Here is an 18,547-nt window from a genome sequence, read left to right as displayed (position 1 = left end):
GGTGAAAGGTTAAGTTAGGGGGTTAGGATTTTGCTTTGAAATCCAAAGTATTGAATGTGAAAGGGTTGGGGGTTAGGTTATTTCAAGTTATATTTAATAATGTTTCATAAGGCTAGGTAATATGCTAGAAAGGGCTAGAAAACAGGTAGAATTATGGTTTTTGATATTTCAAAGGTGAAAATATAGGTAAGGAGGTTGGGATTTTGCTTTGAAATGACAATATATGCTGACTTAGTCATAGTGTTTTTTAACATTAGTTAAATAACAACCGTTATATTTTATTAATTATATTATTGAAAGTACTCTTTCTTTTATTGAATGAAATAATGATAATATATTGAATATTAAATCGAATTTAATGATAAATATCATTGGATAATAATATCCTCATCAAAATGGAATGACGGCTTCAGTTACTGTGCTTGGTAACCATCATCACAAAGATCGTTACATTCAAAGATCTGACTGAATGGAATAGGAAAAAACCGTTACTAACGCATGCGCGATACGGTGTTGTCTGAGACCGAGAGTGGTTTGTGGACATTTAACAACGAGCTAAACTAGTTTATAAGTAAACTAGTTTACTTATAGTAAACTATAGAGCGGCTGAGTGGCCACTATTCCTGTTACGAATTGAACATTGGCAGCCATGACAGAGAGAGGCAAGAAGCGGCGGGAAATTTGAATGGCCCTATTGTTATGATGTGAACTTGCATAAAATACAAGGCGCAAATCAGTTATATTTAATAATAACAACATTGAATTTTTATTGAGCATTTTAAATGTATGTATTACAGTTGTTATGCATCCATAAAATTAACTGTTTGAATTGCTTTACTTGAAGCCTTAGTTACATTGTTGATACTGCTTAGCCGTACAAGTGCTCTACAAGTTGAAAAGCCATACCGTAACTGCAAAATTATGATTTTAGAGATTGGATTTTTATGCTATTTTGAACAAAGCATTCGAAAAACTAGTTTATGTTGACGTTTCTGTGATACCAGCTTACGGTACTTATTTACTTAGTATCTACAATATCTCCAAGTTCAAAACAAGAAGGCAAAGTATGATAGGTAGTCAAAAAAATAACAAACTAACTTGAGGATGCTATTGGACGGTAATATTTCTGCCATATTCAGATCATATGAAATAAGCAAAGACCTTTAAGATTATCTCTTTAAGGTCTTTGGAAATAAGTTGTACAAAATCATTTTTTCATGTCATAGAACTACCGCCTAATACCGGCCCAACATCACACATAACAGGCATAACATGATCATACATATAAGCTAATGTCTATGTTCATTCCAGTCAAGTTAGTATACCATCATCATCATTATTATATATATATATATCACTAGCAGATAACCCGTGCTTCGCAAGGGTCTATTTTAAAACTTGACGTAATGAAATCCAGAAGAATTGAAAATAGGCCTATAAGAATCCTCGGTTGATTAAGAATTATTTATAAGCAACATATCAAGTAAATCAGTCCAGTAGATCAGACGTGATGATGCGTCAAACATAATTTCCCTATCCTCTATACACGTGTGTATACGTCTTTAAGCCAGTTCTTTCCTCTATATTATAGTATAGAAGATGATAGATAAATGGATATATCACCCATTTTATCTATCATCTTCTATACTATAATAAAGGAAATGAATGAGAATACATTTTGAAAGGTTTGAGATATTGATGTGCGGTTTTCACCATACCTTTTCTCTGGAAATCCTGTATCGGAATCATGTATCATATGACCACCTTTCAATTAAAGAAAGAAATTGTATTCAAAATGGCGGAAAAAATTTGGGTGCAACGGAAAACCTGATAATAATTTTCCTATACTACTTTACACCTGTATACTGTATAATCCAGTTCTTTAATATAATAAATTTTTTTAATTCCGACCATATGATTTGGTGATTTTTTTATGAAATCGTATGTACTATTAATGAAGTTTGAACATTAATTTTGAAAAATCTAGAAGGAAAATTGAAATTCGGGCTTCCAAGTGCACGAGATTGATATTTTTATAATCTATGTTCAAAATTAGGAGACCTGAATCATTCCAGTTTTTCCGGTATGCAATCCACAAGTTGACATGTTTTGATGTGAACAAACGAACACACAAGCAAACACAACCCTACTCTCTCTTATTATTATATAGATACTATTATAGTCATGGTCTCTTTATAGACCTTGATTATATTATTTTGTAATATGTAAAATAGACATATATACAATATTCTGGTAGAATGTAAGCTGTATGTCCAGTCTTCATTTTCAACAAAATAGCATGCATTTCTTCCACATACCATTATAATAATATTCAAAATAATATATTCTCTATTATTTAATATAGTTGTTTACTTTTTGAAATTTAATGTACACATTCTATATATATCTAGTTGGACTACAAATGGATATAAAAGAACCAACGAGAGACTAGCAATCTAAAAATGATTTGTTTATTTATAATTAATTGAATTAAGTAACATTCTTTAGCACCAAACAATATAAATTTTGCACAATAGAATTCCATAGTTATTAGTAAGTACTTGAATTTAGTAGCTAGTAAAAGGCTATAGTAGGCTACTCGTTGAAAATTATTAATTTTTATGAGTTTTAGTAAAATAGTAGGCTACTCAGTTCAACAAAACATGTTTATAATCTATTAAACTGGGTTTACACCAAAGTTATTAACAAAATGTTAATAACTTAATCCCTATATATATTCTATTAGATTGAACATAACTTATTATACACATGATGAACATAATATGTGTTTGTCAAGTTCCGTTCAATGTAATAGTATCTATAAGGATTAAGCTAATAATATTTTGTTAATAACTTTGGTGTAAACCCAGCTTTAGGCTATAAATCGAATCAAAATCCATTTATTTTCAAAGACAAATCACAATTTGTATAGGCCACTTCATGAGAAAATTACATAGATTATTACATAAAAAACATATAATCATACCACATAAAAACAAGAAATCATCACATTAACGTCTTACAAATTCTCCATATAAAGACAAAATATTCATCATTATTATATAAACAAGTTTCTTATAAGAAAATCCTCAATTTTAAGTTTATATTCACTCACTAGTAAGCCTCTTTATATGTAACGGTAACTGATTATAAAACCTAATTGCACAAGCCCTAAAACTGATATGACTAAATTTATACCGATAATATTCGTTTCTAGGTTCAACCTATTTCTTGTGTTGTGCGAATAAACATCAAAATGACTAGAGAATGAGAGCAAGTTAATCTTTATAAATAATGAACATTGAAGATAAAAATACACGGCAAATACATAATTCTCAATCTAACAAATAGCGGTTTGCAGTGCTTAAGGGGAGGAACATTACATTATACATGGTTCTTATTGCTCTTTTTTGTAACACAAAACGTGAATGGAAATCACTACAATTGGCCCATAATATTGCTCCTTACAAAAGATGTGAATGAACATAACTATAGTAGACATTAACTAAAAAAGTTTGACACACTATTTCCTTTTATCTTCTCAACATAAAAACACCTCTTGTTACCTTGCGTTGGGGATAGTGCAGTCAATAAAATAATGGCAATATATACAAACACATACCAAAAAAATTGTTACTGTGGGAACTTTTTGTATGATGAATGACTTCATTGACACTCTCTACACAATACAAATAAATAATATATTAACAGTGTATAGTTGAAATGTTTAATAAGTCTAAATCTATCCAACTCGACTGTAGTTTCATATGCAATTCAATTTGTAAGTAATATCACAAACAAAGTTATGAAATAGTCGGCATGATCTAGTCTAGCCTACTCCTATAGACCTACATTTTATATTTTGTATCCTCAGTCGATTCTGAACATTCTAGAGGTTAAATATTCTCACACATACCTCATTCAATTTTCGTAAAAGTACCAATTGGAATGATAATTTTATATTGATAGAAATCAATTTGAATAAAAATAAACACATCTATTCCTGCAGTGGCAGACTGGCTCTTCTTGAAATCTTGCCTCTCTCTGTCATGGCTGCCCTTAGTTGGCCGTGTAACACATTGAGAGCGCTGTAAGCACACCAACAGCCACTCTATAGTTTACTATAATAGCTCGTTGACATTTAACATTGATATTTTGAGTTCCAGATATTTCCAATTCCGCGGCCCCATTCAGATTTGGCTGAACAGATTTGGCTGAAGATTCGACTCATGCAGTCTCTGGTGGTCAAAATATGAACTACGTCAGGGTTTCTCATTCCTCGTGCTTGTTTACAATTGCCAAGATAGAACAGTAGTGAATAAAACTGATTTTAAACACATAAAATTTTATTTTTGAATGCGAGACTCTACTTTAAGAAAAATAAAAACCTTTTAGTATGTGGTAAACTATTTTAATATTCTTGAAAGGAAAGAGGTGGAAAGTTGTAGGATACTGATTAGACAAACGTTGTCAGCGTCGTCTGCATAATTTACCGTACAGATCAAAAAAAAATCCATAGCCTATAAATTTGATCATTCATTATGTTTTATAACAAAAATACTTACTTTATACCCAATTTACATGCTCTCTGAAGGAATTAAAATAAGCTCCTTTTGTTCAGTGGGGTAAGTTATTAGCATATAGTTTTATGAATCAAGTTTAATTTCATGTGAGATAGCCCACTATAAGCATTATTTCTCTATAGAATTCCAAGTGAATTGAAGAGAAATTGACAAGTCCATACATGTTTCATGAGAATTGAAATGAAATATTATAAATAATTCAATCCTAATTGTAGTATATTACCTATCAAGAAGACAGTAATTTTATGACCTGATCTTGACCTACTGCTATGAAATGTTGCTGGTAGATTATTTTGTCTATAGTTTTCATTATACACTGCTTTGATACGTTATATCATCATTATGGTATAATTCATTAAGAGCTACATGTGGATCAATAAATAAATATGAGAAACATTGAAACAGAATAACCTGTTTTAGGTAAGGATGTCTGTAACAATGTATGGTAATACATGATAGAAAATCGTTCCAAACATAGAAAATCGTGTAATTCCATGTATAACCCTTCATAAAAAATCTTATTTATATTGTTATGTCAATCAATGAGTATCTAAGTAATAGAAATAACAAAATTATTTACTCAATCCTTTCAATATAAAGCCTAAAGATATCCACTTCACCCAGGAAATCAATGAATATTATGATTTATTAAATACAGTATCATAATATTCTTTATTGCAACTAATATCACTTAATCTTCTTTGAACTGCAAGGTATTTTTCATTTCCTTCCCAGTCGAATAATTTATAAAATAAGTCACAGAGAAGAGAGTAAGTCTCTGTGCCTCCTGCCAGCATTGGCCTTCACTGGCCTTCGAGCTGGGATAGCCTCCTGCCAGCATTGGCCTTCAAGCTGGGCTAGCCTCCTGCCAGCATTGGCCTTCACTGGCCTTCGAGCTGGGCTAGCCACCTGCCAGCATTGGCCTTCACTGGCCTTCGAGCTGGGCTAGCCTCCTGCCAGCATTGGCCTTCAAGCTGGGCTAGCCTCCTTTGTTGCAGAGTTATAAGCACTGAAAGAGCAAAAAATTGGATGAAAATATTTAATTTAAACTATTTCAAGCAAGAATTGCTTTTGCAAGCTAGAATTACTATCAGAAGATTTTATTGTTTTCAAGACATTTACAAAATAATTATTGACAGCGTTGGCCTTCACTGGCCTTCAAGCTGGGCTAGCCTTCTGCCAGCATTGGCCTCCACTGGCCTTTGAGCTGGGCTAGCCTCCTGCCAGCGTTGGCCTTCAGGCTGGGCTAGCCTCCTTTGTTGCAGAGTTATAAGCACTGAAAGAGCAAAAAATTGGATGAAAATATTTAATTTAAACTATTTCACATTTTCAAGAGCGACTATATCGAAAACTGTTGAAAATACCACAAAAGTAGTATTGTAGGAAATGTATTAAGATTCATTTTTGAATAATTTCAACTATTTCACATTTTCAAGAGCGACTATATCGAAACTTGTTGAAAATACCACAAAAGTAATACTGTAGGAAATTTATCAAGATTCATTTTTGAATAGTCTGTTGAACGCATTGTTTCCAAGATATAGCCTAAGCATGGAAGCAAAAACTGAAAAATGCCACCTTTATCCCTTTAGAACATATGTGGTACGTATTCAGACTTTTGATATTTTATCCTCATAACATATTGTGCAAAATATAAATTGTGAAATTGTAAACTCATTAAAATTGTTCAAAATATTCACTACACATTGGTTCCTTTTTCAATTGGACTGTTGTTGCAAGACAACATTATGTATGTTAATTGCATATTGTAATATGAAACAATAATTATGCATATTGTAATAGGGCCTATGTAGGCTATATTATTCATACATAGCCTACTGGAGATTTACTCATCACCAAGGTCTATGAATACGGTAGGTTTTTAGACCTTGATCATCACTTGCCACCTGTCATCACTTGCTCATCACCCTGCAACAGTCGAAGGGAAATGCGTAAACGTGTGAAATTATTTATTTATTCGTGGATAGAATCACAAATCATATAAATATGATTAGGAAAGAACAAAAGGCTTGGCCCGAATCTATTCCATTCCCAAATTTTGATAAATTAATAAAATGTCCAAAAAATAGGTTATGTTTCTACTGTAAAACGTTCAAGTTCAATTTTCGTCCAAAAAAATATATATTATAAGCTGAACATTTTGAATTTAGAGAAATTAAAACACCAAACTATGTTTAAATATAACACTTAATTATCACTTCATATTGAATTTATGAAGTTATTTTATAAAATTTTTAACCCAAAAATACACACAACTTCTCTCACTAAGCACAGCTGTGTTTAATTCTACATCAAATTGAAGTGAATTTAATGCTCCATTAGCTCATAATTAGCATAGATTTTCCCCATTGATTTTTAAAATGCTATAAGAGCAAAAATAGCAAAAAATTGGATGGAATACTTGTTTTTTTTTAAAAAGTCACCCCTTCAATACCGTAACGGATATCTCGAGAATTATAGAGGATATAAAAAAAGTTGAGATGAATATTTTATGAAATTATGCAACTTAAGCTCTATTTTTTCATGAAACAGTCATGTTCGTAAAATACATACTCTCCGAGTTATATGCGAGAAACAAAAAACTGGTACCTTTGAAGTTTGAAGCACCCACAACCGCTTAGCACAGGGGAAAAGGATGGGGACATTTGATATGTTTTACCCTAAACAAGACTGCGGCTCTAAAATTATTGTCTTCCCTCTATAACGATTCATTGTCTGGACCATTAGTATTGATGCGAATTTGAATTCACACCAACCATTGCCAATTAGGTACCGTACGGTACCAATAATATTGGCCATGCACCAACTTAGAGTACACCTCTCGATCAACTTGAAAACCGTCTCCCTCAACTCGAGCAATTTTAATGTTTTTGTTTTTGTGACGAGATAAAATGCTTCAAGAAGCTATCTTTTGTTATCATTCGAGTCAAGCTCGAATATCATTAATTTTATTTTGAATATATCTGTCACATATTGATAACTATATCAAGAACAAATTATGATATATTATAAAAATTCTATCGCGTGTATTTTTTAGGCACAATGCACTTAGAATAAAATATATTTGTTATTGAGTTGGTAATACTTGCATTGTTGATAAACAAAAACGAACATGCCGCTTCTTTGCGTTCATCCATTTACAAGTTGCTAATTTATTCTTGTGTACTGGCTTATTTTTAATTAATTTCGTGGTGATTTAGATAAACTGAAATATTGTGACACATCGAACAAATAAAATTTGTACAGGTAATTTGTTTTCTATTTTTTATCTCTTCAAATAAGCATATCAATTTAATGAATAATAGGCTAGTCTAGCAATTATTGGGATCTAATCAAAATTAATTTAAAACTTTTCCACTTTCAATTATTAATAGGTAATTTGTTCAAATATTCAATAAATTCTATTATAATGATTATGTTCTCATGCATGATTACTTATGTAACATACTTACACTGCCAATAACTGGGTTTTTTCGATTGATACATTAATTTTATGAATTATTGTGAAAAGTAGGTAATATATATTACTATAAACATAGGAATCGATTAAGGTTTAAGAGAGAACCAATTGTAATTGCTTTTCCATTTCAAATAACATCGAGTCATCAATTATTCATTTTGCATATAGACATTTTCAACACTAGCAAAACATTCCATGTTTAGATCTATCAATATCAACTAAGTACCTACTATAACGTACAGTATAGCCCAATGTTGTCAGACAGCTGTCATCAAACTTTCTTTTATGCAACCAGGAATGCATGCACTATGTGTATTATTTAGGCCTATAGTTCTTTTTACTATAATGTAAATACATTTATAATATATTCATTTTTTTTAAAGCATTATATTCCAATAATTGTGCACTAGGTACATTATTGGGGGCTCTACTTTCCTTATACAGTAGGGCCTAGCAAGAATAGTTCAAAGAAGATTTTTCAAGTAAAGATAAGGACGAACGAAAGAATACAAAATGTAGGTTATTCAGAGATGATAAATCTATGAAATAGAAACACAATGTTGTCTTTTCTGGTAGGAATATTTTACTTCACAAAGCCTAGAGTTTTGGATATGGAGAATAGAGATTCTACAACTGAAAATAATGTCTTGAGCATCAAAAACTGTGTTTTGTAGGAGTAAAACATCAGCATTTGTAAAATATTGCACAATTTACACATAAATTGTAAATAAGCTAGAACACCCCAATTTCAGTTTTTGTCATCTTAAGACATCAATGAAAACCAATCAGTGGTAAAAATAAAATATAGTAGCTCAACTCACCTTTTTTTTATTAGTTGGTTTTAAAGCAAGTTGGGCACTTTTTCAGACTTTAAGTTCAACCTAAGAACCACTTATTCTCACATAATAAAAGTTTTTTACTTTCCTTGCCCTATTACCATAGGTAAGGAAAGTATTGCTTTCCAAAAAAAATTAAGGTACCCTAATTTCAAGTTTTCTATACGTTTCAAGGTCCCCTGAGCCCAAAAACATGATTTTTGGGTGTTGGTCTGTGTGTGTGTGTGTGTGTGTGTTTATGTCTGTGAACACGATAACTCCATTCCTAATTAACCGATTGACTTGAAATTTTAAACTTAAGGTCCTTATGCCAAGAGGATCTGACAATAAGAAATTCAATAAAATTGAATTCAAAATGGCGGATAATTACTAAAAAACCATGTTTTTCACGGTTTTCTCGAAAACGACCCTAACGATTTTCTTCAAATTTATACCATGGATAGCTATTTATAAGCCCTATCAACTGAAATGAGTCTCATTTCTGGGAAAATTTCAGGAGCTCCGTAATATTCTTGAGAAAAATTGCGGATAATGACTAAAAAGCCATGTTATTCTTGGTTTTCTCGAAAACGGCTCTAACGATTTTCTTCAAATTTATACCATGGATAGCTATTTATAAGCCCTATCAACTGACACGAGTCTCATTTCTGGGAAAAATTGCAGGAGCTCCGTAATATTCTTGAGAGAAATGGCGGATAATTAGTAAAAAATCTGGTGTGGTACACTCACACAACTTTCCTTGCTCATTGAACTATAAGCCTCATTATCAAACGAGAATAATTTAGGGGAATAACATAATGACGATTGACGGCAACATATTTGCAACTACGATCAGACTACTGTATATGTGTATATACAATTGTTTTCAGAGTACTTTTTACTTTATGTAAATTGTGAAATTCGATTTTTTTTTTTTGAAATTCGTCAAAACAGCTGTTCTACAGATGAAATATCTTGACTATGACTGTGTTCTTTTTATAAACTGCTCTACCTACCCACAGTATATGGAAGAAAAAAAAAGTAAAAACCGTGTACAAACCTACCTCATGCATGAGAAGGAGGTTACAAAGTCCATTTCTCAAGGATTGGGTGGACCCCTCATTAGTACCCCAGGAAAAAGACTCATGTCAGTTGATAGAGCTAATAAATAACTATACAGGGTATGGATTTCAAAAAATTCGTTAGAGCCGTTTTCGAGAAAACCAAGAATAACATGGCTTTTTAGTCATTATCCGCCATTATTCTCAAGAATATTACGGAGCTCCTGAAATTTTCCCAGAAATGAGACTCATGCCAGTTGATAGGGCTTATGAATAGCTATCCATGGTATAAATTTGAAGAAAATTGTTGGAGCCGTTTTCGAGAAAAACGTGAAAAACATGGCTTTTTAGTCATTATCTGCCATTTTTCTCAAGAATATTACGGAGCTCCTGAAATGAGACTTATGCCAGTTGATAGGGCTTATAAATAGCTATCCATGGTATGAATTTGAAGAAAATCGTTAGAGCCATTTTCGAGAAAAACGTGAAAAACATGGTTTTTTAGTAATTATCCGCCATTTTTTCCGCCATCTTGAATTGAATTTTATTGAATTTCTTATTGTCGGGTCCTCAGGGTATAAGGACCTTAAGTTTAAAATTTCAAGTCAATAGGTTAATTAGGAATGGAGTTATCGTGTTCACAGACATACACACACACACACACACACACACACACACACACACACACACACACACACACACACACACACACACACACACACACACACACACACACACACAGACCAATACCCAAAAATCATGTTTTTGGACTCAGGGGACCTTGAAATGTATAGAAAACTTGAAATTGGGGTACCTTAATTTTTTTTGGAAAGCGATACTTTCCTTACCTATGGTAGTAGGGCAAGGAAAGTAAAAATCATGTTTTTCGCGATTTTCTCAAAAATAACTTGATCGATTTTTTTCAAATTCATCCCCTGTATAGTTATTTATCAGCTCTATCAACTGGCATGAGTCTTCTTTCTGGGAAACTAATGGGGGGGTCCACCCCATCCTTGAGAAATAAACTTAGTAACCTCCTTTTCATGCATGAGGTAGGTAGGTAGCGCAGTTCATAAAAAGAACACATAGTCGAGTTATTTCATCTGTAGAACAGCTGTTTTGACAACTTTAAAAAAATGACGACTAAAAAAATCATAGAATTTCACAGTTCACACAAAGGAAAAAGTACTCTGAAAACAATTATATATACACATATACAGAAGTCTGATCATAGTTTCAAATATGAGCAAGGAAAGTTGTGTGAGTGTACCACACCAGATTTTTGATGTTTCTTAGCTACATATATCCACTTTACTAACACTGTAACTCTTGATAGCTTATAAAAATATTATTTAATTTTTTTAATGTTTTTTAACTTCTTTTGTAAACTTTTTTTTAACGTGTGAAGGATCAAAACTCAAAACGAAACCAATTTTAAACTTGAATATTCTTATAGAAACAAAATGTCTTTAAATAACCTATTTACATTTTGGACTAATCATTTAGGCTTTCACTTCATTCTTCATGGTTTTGTATTCAATCTTCAATCTTCATTTGTAGGACCATTAACCAGCCAGATGAGCTGGGTAGGTCATCACGTCAAAAATACAATTTCACACAGAAGTTTTTGACAACACTGTCACGTCAAAAAATAAAACATAATGGCATAGATGGCTAAACACGGTGATGGCCACTAAATGTCAACTGTAGACTCCTGAAAAAATTCACTCAAGGAGTAGTATGGTCTGGCACGCAGCCAGGACTTGAGTCTCCTCTTGAACTCACTGTTACTCAAATGACGCACAGATGGAGGTAGCATATCAAACATTTTAATAGCGATATTGGGATAACAGTTCTGAGCCTTACTTAGCCTACATCGAGGAACATTGACTTCGAGAGCATTTCGAAGTGAGTAGGCACTCTGCAACCCCCTCAAATTCACTGTCAGATTGGTATAAAAACTGTGAGAATCCCGAGTCTGGCGAAGAGTGGCCTACAGTGCTCCAGATGACCACTGGATGACAATATCCAAACTGCCTTCTTCTGCAGCATAAGAATACTCTCACAGTGTGAAGAGTGTCCCCACAGCAGTATTCCATAGATAATGTGGCTATGGAACAGTGAATAATAGGCCATAATCAAATGTTCCTCAGTCAGCAAGCACCTCAGTCTTCTCAACAGGTAGATCACACGAGACAATCTTCTGCATACAGCATCCACATGAGCACTCCATGTTAACTTTGGATCAATGTTAAATCCCAGAAGCTTCACCGGTTCATTCAATGAATGATTGAAGTGGTTTCTCAGAGTGCACATGATATTCTGTGTCTTGCCGACGTTGAGCAACAGCTTGTTCTCCTGAAACCAGCGTTCTGCACCAGCAAAGGACTCCTCCAACTCAAGGGTGGCAGCTGCAGGTTTTTCATCAATTAAATTGATTCCGTGTCTTTTTAGTGAAAAGGGTCCTGATCCAAGAAGTTTAACTGGTCCATGAAAAATGAAATGATTCTTCACAATTTCGGTTTCTTCCCTGCTTTGAGGTGGCCAGTAAAACTGCTCCAGATATTTCTTCAAAAATTTCAATTTTGAGAAATCTTCATCATAAAAGTCCACTAGCTTTGCCAAGTAGGCTACCATGTTTCGTCATAATACACTGTGTAATACTTTTCAAGTAAAAGATTGACCTTTTCACTCTGGGCATTTTCATTGTCACTTTCTCCAGAAGTAAATTCATTCCATTCAGAGGAACTGTCTTTCAGCTCTATTTTACTACATTCTTGTTCAGAATCTGAGCTCGTAACGTAACTATAGTTTTCAACTTCTCAGTTTTCTTCTTATTTTCGATCACGGGCACTCCTTTTTTGGGCAATAGCTTTCCACTTTTAGTTCTTATTCCTCCTTTACTCTTCCGCATTTCAGTTTTCAATTGATCTTGTTGTTGTTCTTCCATTTTCTTGATAGCTTCATCGGATGTAATTATTGATCCTACATCAAATATCTATCTTTTTCTTTTGATTGGTTGAGTCTTAAGATCAGTGTCCTTAGTTTCACTCAGCTTTTTTCTTATGAACATTTCAAAAGGGGATATTTTAGATGGTGTTCTTTTACTTGGTGTGGGCATGTTTTTAGTTAGGCCTATTGATTTTTAGGTGTTTTTTGTTTTTTATCGGCTGGTTTTTCTGGTACATAATCTAGTAGGCCTACAGGTTTGTGGATGAAATCAGGCTCATTGGTCGTTTTTGATGTAGACGGACGTGGCTGTGGCTCGGGAGTTGTCGTAGGTAGTTCTGTATCAATCTGAGATCCTGTGATTACTGTGCTACATCTTTCATCTGTGGTCGCTTGTATTTTTTCATTATTCTTCTTGTATTCAACGAACCTCTTCAACTTAATCTGATCATAAGCTGTTGTAGGGAACTTTTCTGGATTGATTGGTAGAAGGCCAGTAGATTCGAATCCGGAGCACAAGTTCTTTGGCTTGAACGATTCCTCCCAAACAACAGCAAGTTTTTTAGCAAACTTCATTTGGTAATGGTATTCCAGCATGTTCTCTGCTGTACTCTATCATTAACTGGTTCCAATGATTTTTGATTGGCTTGAAAACTGTCTTATCCAAAGGGTGCATGAAATGAGTTAAATTTGGAGGCAACCGGACTAATACAACATTATTCTTCACAGCGGTTTTTGCTAACTCCAGGCTTGTATGAAATGCTGCACCATCATACAACAAAATAACTTTCTTATTGCCTCTGATGTCTTCTGCTGGTATTTCCTTCTAAAAAACGTTTTTGAACCAGTGTTTAAAAATACCTCCCTCCATCCAGCCTTTCTTTTGGGCTGTGTAACATGTTACTGGGTAGGCACTGTTTTGGGGATCCAGGAGCTCCAGACATATTTGCCTGAAAAAACTATAAGAGGTAGTAGGTTTTTTCTACCAGCAGATCCACAAGCAAGAACAGTTGTATTTTTTTTCCTGATCCTGGTATGTTTTTTGAAATTCTTTTTGTCCCTTTTCCTGCAACCACTTTTATTTCTTTTAAGTCATGGTTAAATCCAGTTTCATCAAAATTATAAATTAAGTGTGAATCTTTCTCTGGGTCAATATCAGCTTCTTTTAGGATGTTCTCCCAATCTTCATAAAACTTGTGAACCGTAAATGGATCTGCTCCTTTTTGGCGATGGGCAGGTAATAGTTCACCTTTTCTCATTGATAGATGGGGATGTCTTTTTAGAAAATTGTTGAACCAATCATTTCCTGGACTACTATTCTTCCAGTAATATTGTCCAATATTATTAGTCCTTACATACTCACTGACAAGTTTTAATACTTCAGATCTTGTTAGACCTTCGCCACAGGAGCTTAATGTCTGCAGGTAAGTAGCTATGGCTGCTTCATCCTCAGCGGACAGGGCGGTTTTCCTACCTCCTTTTATATTTATTATTCCCTCCTCTTTATAATGTTTTCCCAGAGTGGAAAGTGGAACTCCATACGTTTGAGAAGCCAGTTTAAGTGTTAGTCCTTGATTTTTCACTGCTGTTAGGGCCTTTTGCATAGCTTCACTGCTGTAGGTTACCCTCGGTTTTCCTTTTGGTACATAAGTTCTTGGCATTTTTATGAAAAATTTAATAACTTTCACTAGATAAATGTTCTTCAACATGTACTTTTATAACTTTTAACTATGAAAAATCAACTGAACAGAGCAGAAACCTGTAAAATAAAAAAAAACATATGAAATGGGTTCATCAGCATATTCTCTTATTACCCCACCGTCATAAACACTGTGGGGTAATAAGAGAATTGGTAATAATTATTTTTCAAATAAATTAACCCATCTGATGACTCCTTTCATATCTTCTTTATAATCCTGGAAACAAAAAAAAATGAGCATCAATTTTATGAGAGGCTTACCGAACTCAAACCACTAAATCAGGCGTAAGCATTTTTTTAGCATAATATGGTGATGACTTAACATGAAGATTGGAATACACTTACAACTTTATTTAATAATCCAATGTTCAAACTACTAAAAACTATTTTTTTTTTAATTTTTATGACTTTTATTTATTTTTTTATGATTTTTTTCTCTTATTACCCCATTCTTTATTACCCCAGCTTCCCCAATATGTTTTTTTTCATCAAGGAATGAGATATATAATGATGAATCTAGACAAGATAATTTTGAAAGATAAAATATATTTTTTGAATAGGCTAATTATTATCAAAAACACAAAAATATAACAATGAAAAATCTCAAGGATATAATACATTTTCTATGAGGTGAATTATTTATTATATAATAGTTTCAAACATACTCTTGTTCCAAAAATTACCTATGCCTATTTACTCAATTAATTTAGTTTTTACTTTCCTTGCCCTATTATCATCATAGGTAAGGAAAGTATTGCTTTCCGAAAAAAAATCAAGGTACCCCAATTTCTAAATTCCTATACGTTTCGAGGTCCCCTGAGTCCAAAAAAGTGGTTTTTGGGTATTGGTCTGTATGTGTGTGTGTGTGTGTGTGTGTATGTGTGTGTGTAAAGCTGCGTACACATATACGCGCTTCCAACCCGCACCGAGCACGCTCCGCCCTCGTACCGCCTTCGTTCCTCCATCGAACCACAGTCGCTCCGCCCACGCACCCATCTTGAACGTTACGGAAGATGTTAGATCTTCTCGCGTTCCCCGGTCGAACCCCTGTTGCTCCTCGGTCGATCATCAATCGCTCTGCTGGAGTGACGTTCGGTTGCGGAGCAGAGCGAATGTCTGTACGCACAGTGTATGTGCGTCTGTGTACACGATATCTCATCTCCCAATTAACGGAATGACTTGAAATTTGGAACGTAAGGTCTTTACAATATAAGGATCCGACACGAACAATTTCGATCAATTGCGATTCAAGATGGCGGCTAAAATGGCGAAAATGTTGTCAAAAACAGGGTTTTTCGCGATTTTCTCGAAAACGGCTCCAACGATTTCGATCAAATTTATACCTGGAATAGTCATTGATAAGCTCTATCAACTGCAACAAGTCCTATATCTGTAAAAATTTCAGGAGCTTTGCCCCATCTATGCAAAGTTTTATTTTAGATTCTCAATTATCAGCCTTCATATCCATTTTAATCGAAAAATTTCAAGTGGAAAAGATTGAGCATGAAAATCTCTGCAATTAATGTCCAGTAACATTTCCACCTAGAATTGAAAATAAGCTCGAAATCCGAGTAAATATGATTATTAAATTGCTAACTGTTGGCAACTGTTGATTCTATTAAATCATTCACTACGAAGAGATAGCAGACCTCGTGTGTTCCAGCGTTATTGCCCTGTCACCAGCTGGCTCAAATCTTTGAATAGTACTTGAGATGCGCGGGAACACTAGCGTCAGGAGATCAATTTTCATAACGGCAAGGAAAGTTGTGTGAGTGCGCCACACCAGATTTTTTCTATTTTATCTTTACATTATATTTTGGAACATTTAGTAGGCCCTACTTACTTTATAGAAAGCAATTATTAAATTTTTTATGTAAAAGTAAATGATATAACTTTACAATACCGACCACCTAGGACTCAAATCCCAACGCGACTTCATTATAGCCTATCATTATCGTTCCAAAGTGAGTGTTTTGTCAACTACGATGACCAAATTTCTAATTTGAAATTCAAAAATGATATTAAAATTATGTTGATAAAGTAGTAAAATATCCCATTCTATACAATAATTACAAAAGTTGAAAAAATCACATACTTGTTAACTTTGACTGGTAGGTCAGGTCCTACTCAGTCCTGGTCATCGGAAAATATGAGAAGCAACAATATGACTCAGCTCTCCTCAGCTCATATTTTTGCTTGTAGTTTTTGGTTTCTTTAAAACTTTGATAGATAAATAGATAAACGTCTTTTCATTTGCACTTTATAACATTAAAAGTGATGTGGGCGAAGTTAAGGCAATAAGAGCCCCCTCTCCCTCTTAACCAATAAACTTTTGTACATTGTAGAAATTTTTAATCTATAATATTGTTACCTACCTGTGTTTCTATTTAAAAGATACAGAACATCTATTTTCAAATTGTTTTTAATAAGTTATGAGAAAGATAAATACTGCAGCCTATAATTATGTCTTTATGACAATATTTTATGTCTTAAGGATTCTTAATTTCTCTCAAAAATCTGTAAAAATCTATCTCAGCAGTTGCAATGGTTTCCAATCACTTGATTAGGTAGTGACGTTGGCAATATTAGTCAATTTGTTGAATTGTTGATCACTTTTCAACCATGATCATTTAAGGCACTACTCACACTAGAGCGACTTCCTATATCATCCAAAGTGAGTGTTTTGTCAACTACCATGGCCAAATTTCTAATTTGATATTCAAAAATGATTATAAAATTCTGTTGATAAAGTAGTAACATTTCCCATTCTATCCCATTACAAAAGTTGAATAAGCCTTCTATTATTCACTATTTTAAATAAGTCTGAAAGACTGGTATCCGCGACTGGAGTGGTACGATTTGAGTCTCTCTTTTGTGAGTAGTGCCTAAGTTGAACTCGCCGTTAAGCTAAGCTATGTTTTCTCCGTTCATGATCACTTTCTGTTTGTTTCGACTAGTTCAGCTCCATTTTAATGCTTCAAGAGATCAAATTTTACATAAAAGAAAGGAATAACTACTATATCTGAGTACCGCATAACATTATTAAATCTGCTAGGAGTTTTCACATGTGTTCATTTATTTATCACCTCATGAATGTTACAGGAAATATGTCTTCAAATACTCAAGAAAAGCAGATTGCATCAAGCGTCGATGCAAATGAGCCGCAAACTCAGGTTTCCATGAGTGACGACGTTAGATCCGTTCTTTCAGAAAATGCGCAACTAAGAGAAAATCTGAAAGATACAATTTCGTCGCTGGATGAACGAAATTTCTCATCTGAGGCACAGATATACAATCTCAAACAACAGAATATCACTCTTTGGTCTGCTGTAAAACGAGAAAATACTGAAATAGAACAGATTAAAAAGGAAATACAACAATTAGAAACCGAGCATAAACTTGAACTCGTCAAGCGAGATGAGCTATCAAACAAGTGAGTATACACTTTCGGGCTTTCTTTCTTTAAAACTATTTTTCCTCTCATTCAATGATTTATCAGATGCGAGTATCCGTATGAAGTGATATTTATTTTATACCTATGTTCACTTGAATATATTGGCCATACATTTAAAAAACATTTTAAAAATTGAAGCAACAGAGCATTGGATTGCTATATTATTATACTTGGAGACCTAGATCAACATCTCACTTCACTTGTGTTCATAAAATGAAGATGCTGAGTACCAAAGCAAATAAAATCCCAGTATATCCATTAAATTTCTATTGAAGTGTTTTCTTATTATTAGTATAAAATAGAAATCTTTATTTGTCATAAGGGCCATGCCCTATACAAAGAGTTGCACACGAACATCAATAATAAATAAGTTTACATAAATTACAAAAATATCAAAAACAGAGCAGACTAGCAGGAAAAATTGATAATCACAGGAGCACAATTTGTAACATCAACACAATAAAGAGCATAACAAACAAACAGAATAAAATGATCTAGGATCAAT

The 18,547-nt window shown here is 33.5% G+C and overlaps 1 protein-coding gene and 1 long non-coding RNA gene across 5 annotated transcripts in view; one reads left to right on the top strand and one right to left on the bottom strand.

The window, feature by feature from the left end:
- Positions 1 to 2,805: 2,805 nt before the first annotated feature.
- Positions 2,806 to 7,688, bottom strand: LOC120351945. The gene is made up of 3 exons (XR_005571647.1): positions 7,194 to 7,688; positions 6,441 to 6,512; positions 2,806 to 5,859 (listed from the first exon to the last, which is right to left on the bottom strand). It is a non-coding gene; the product is annotated as an uncharacterized LOC120351945 (long non-coding RNA).
- A 3-nt stretch (positions 7,689 to 7,691) lies between these two features.
- LOC111045005 (COP1-interactive protein 1) overlaps positions 7,692 to 18,547 on the top strand; it is a 33,144-nt gene continuing 22,288 nt past the window's right edge. For 2 of the 4 annotated variants that reach the window (XM_039430927.1, XM_039430930.1), the window contains exons 1-2: positions 7,697 to 7,850; positions 17,691 to 18,021. In XM_039430927.1, coding sequence (XP_039286861.1) covers positions 17,696 to 18,021 — 326 coding nt within the window. In that variant the 5' untranslated portion in view covers positions 7,697 to 7,850; positions 17,691 to 17,695. Of the gene's footprint in view, positions 7,851 to 13,138; positions 13,147 to 17,690; positions 18,022 to 18,547 lie in introns of all 4 variants that reach the window. The other 2 variants (XM_039430929.1, XM_022330307.2) reach the window with 2 other exon arrangements.

The sequence above is a fragment of the Nilaparvata lugens genome, chromosome 6 (genome assembly GCF_014356525.2).
Source record: "Nilaparvata lugens isolate BPH chromosome 6, ASM1435652v1, whole genome shotgun sequence".
NCBI lineage: Eukaryota > Metazoa > Arthropoda > Insecta > Hemiptera > Delphacidae > Nilaparvata > Nilaparvata lugens.
This window is presented reverse-complemented; position numbering and strand designations above follow the sequence as displayed.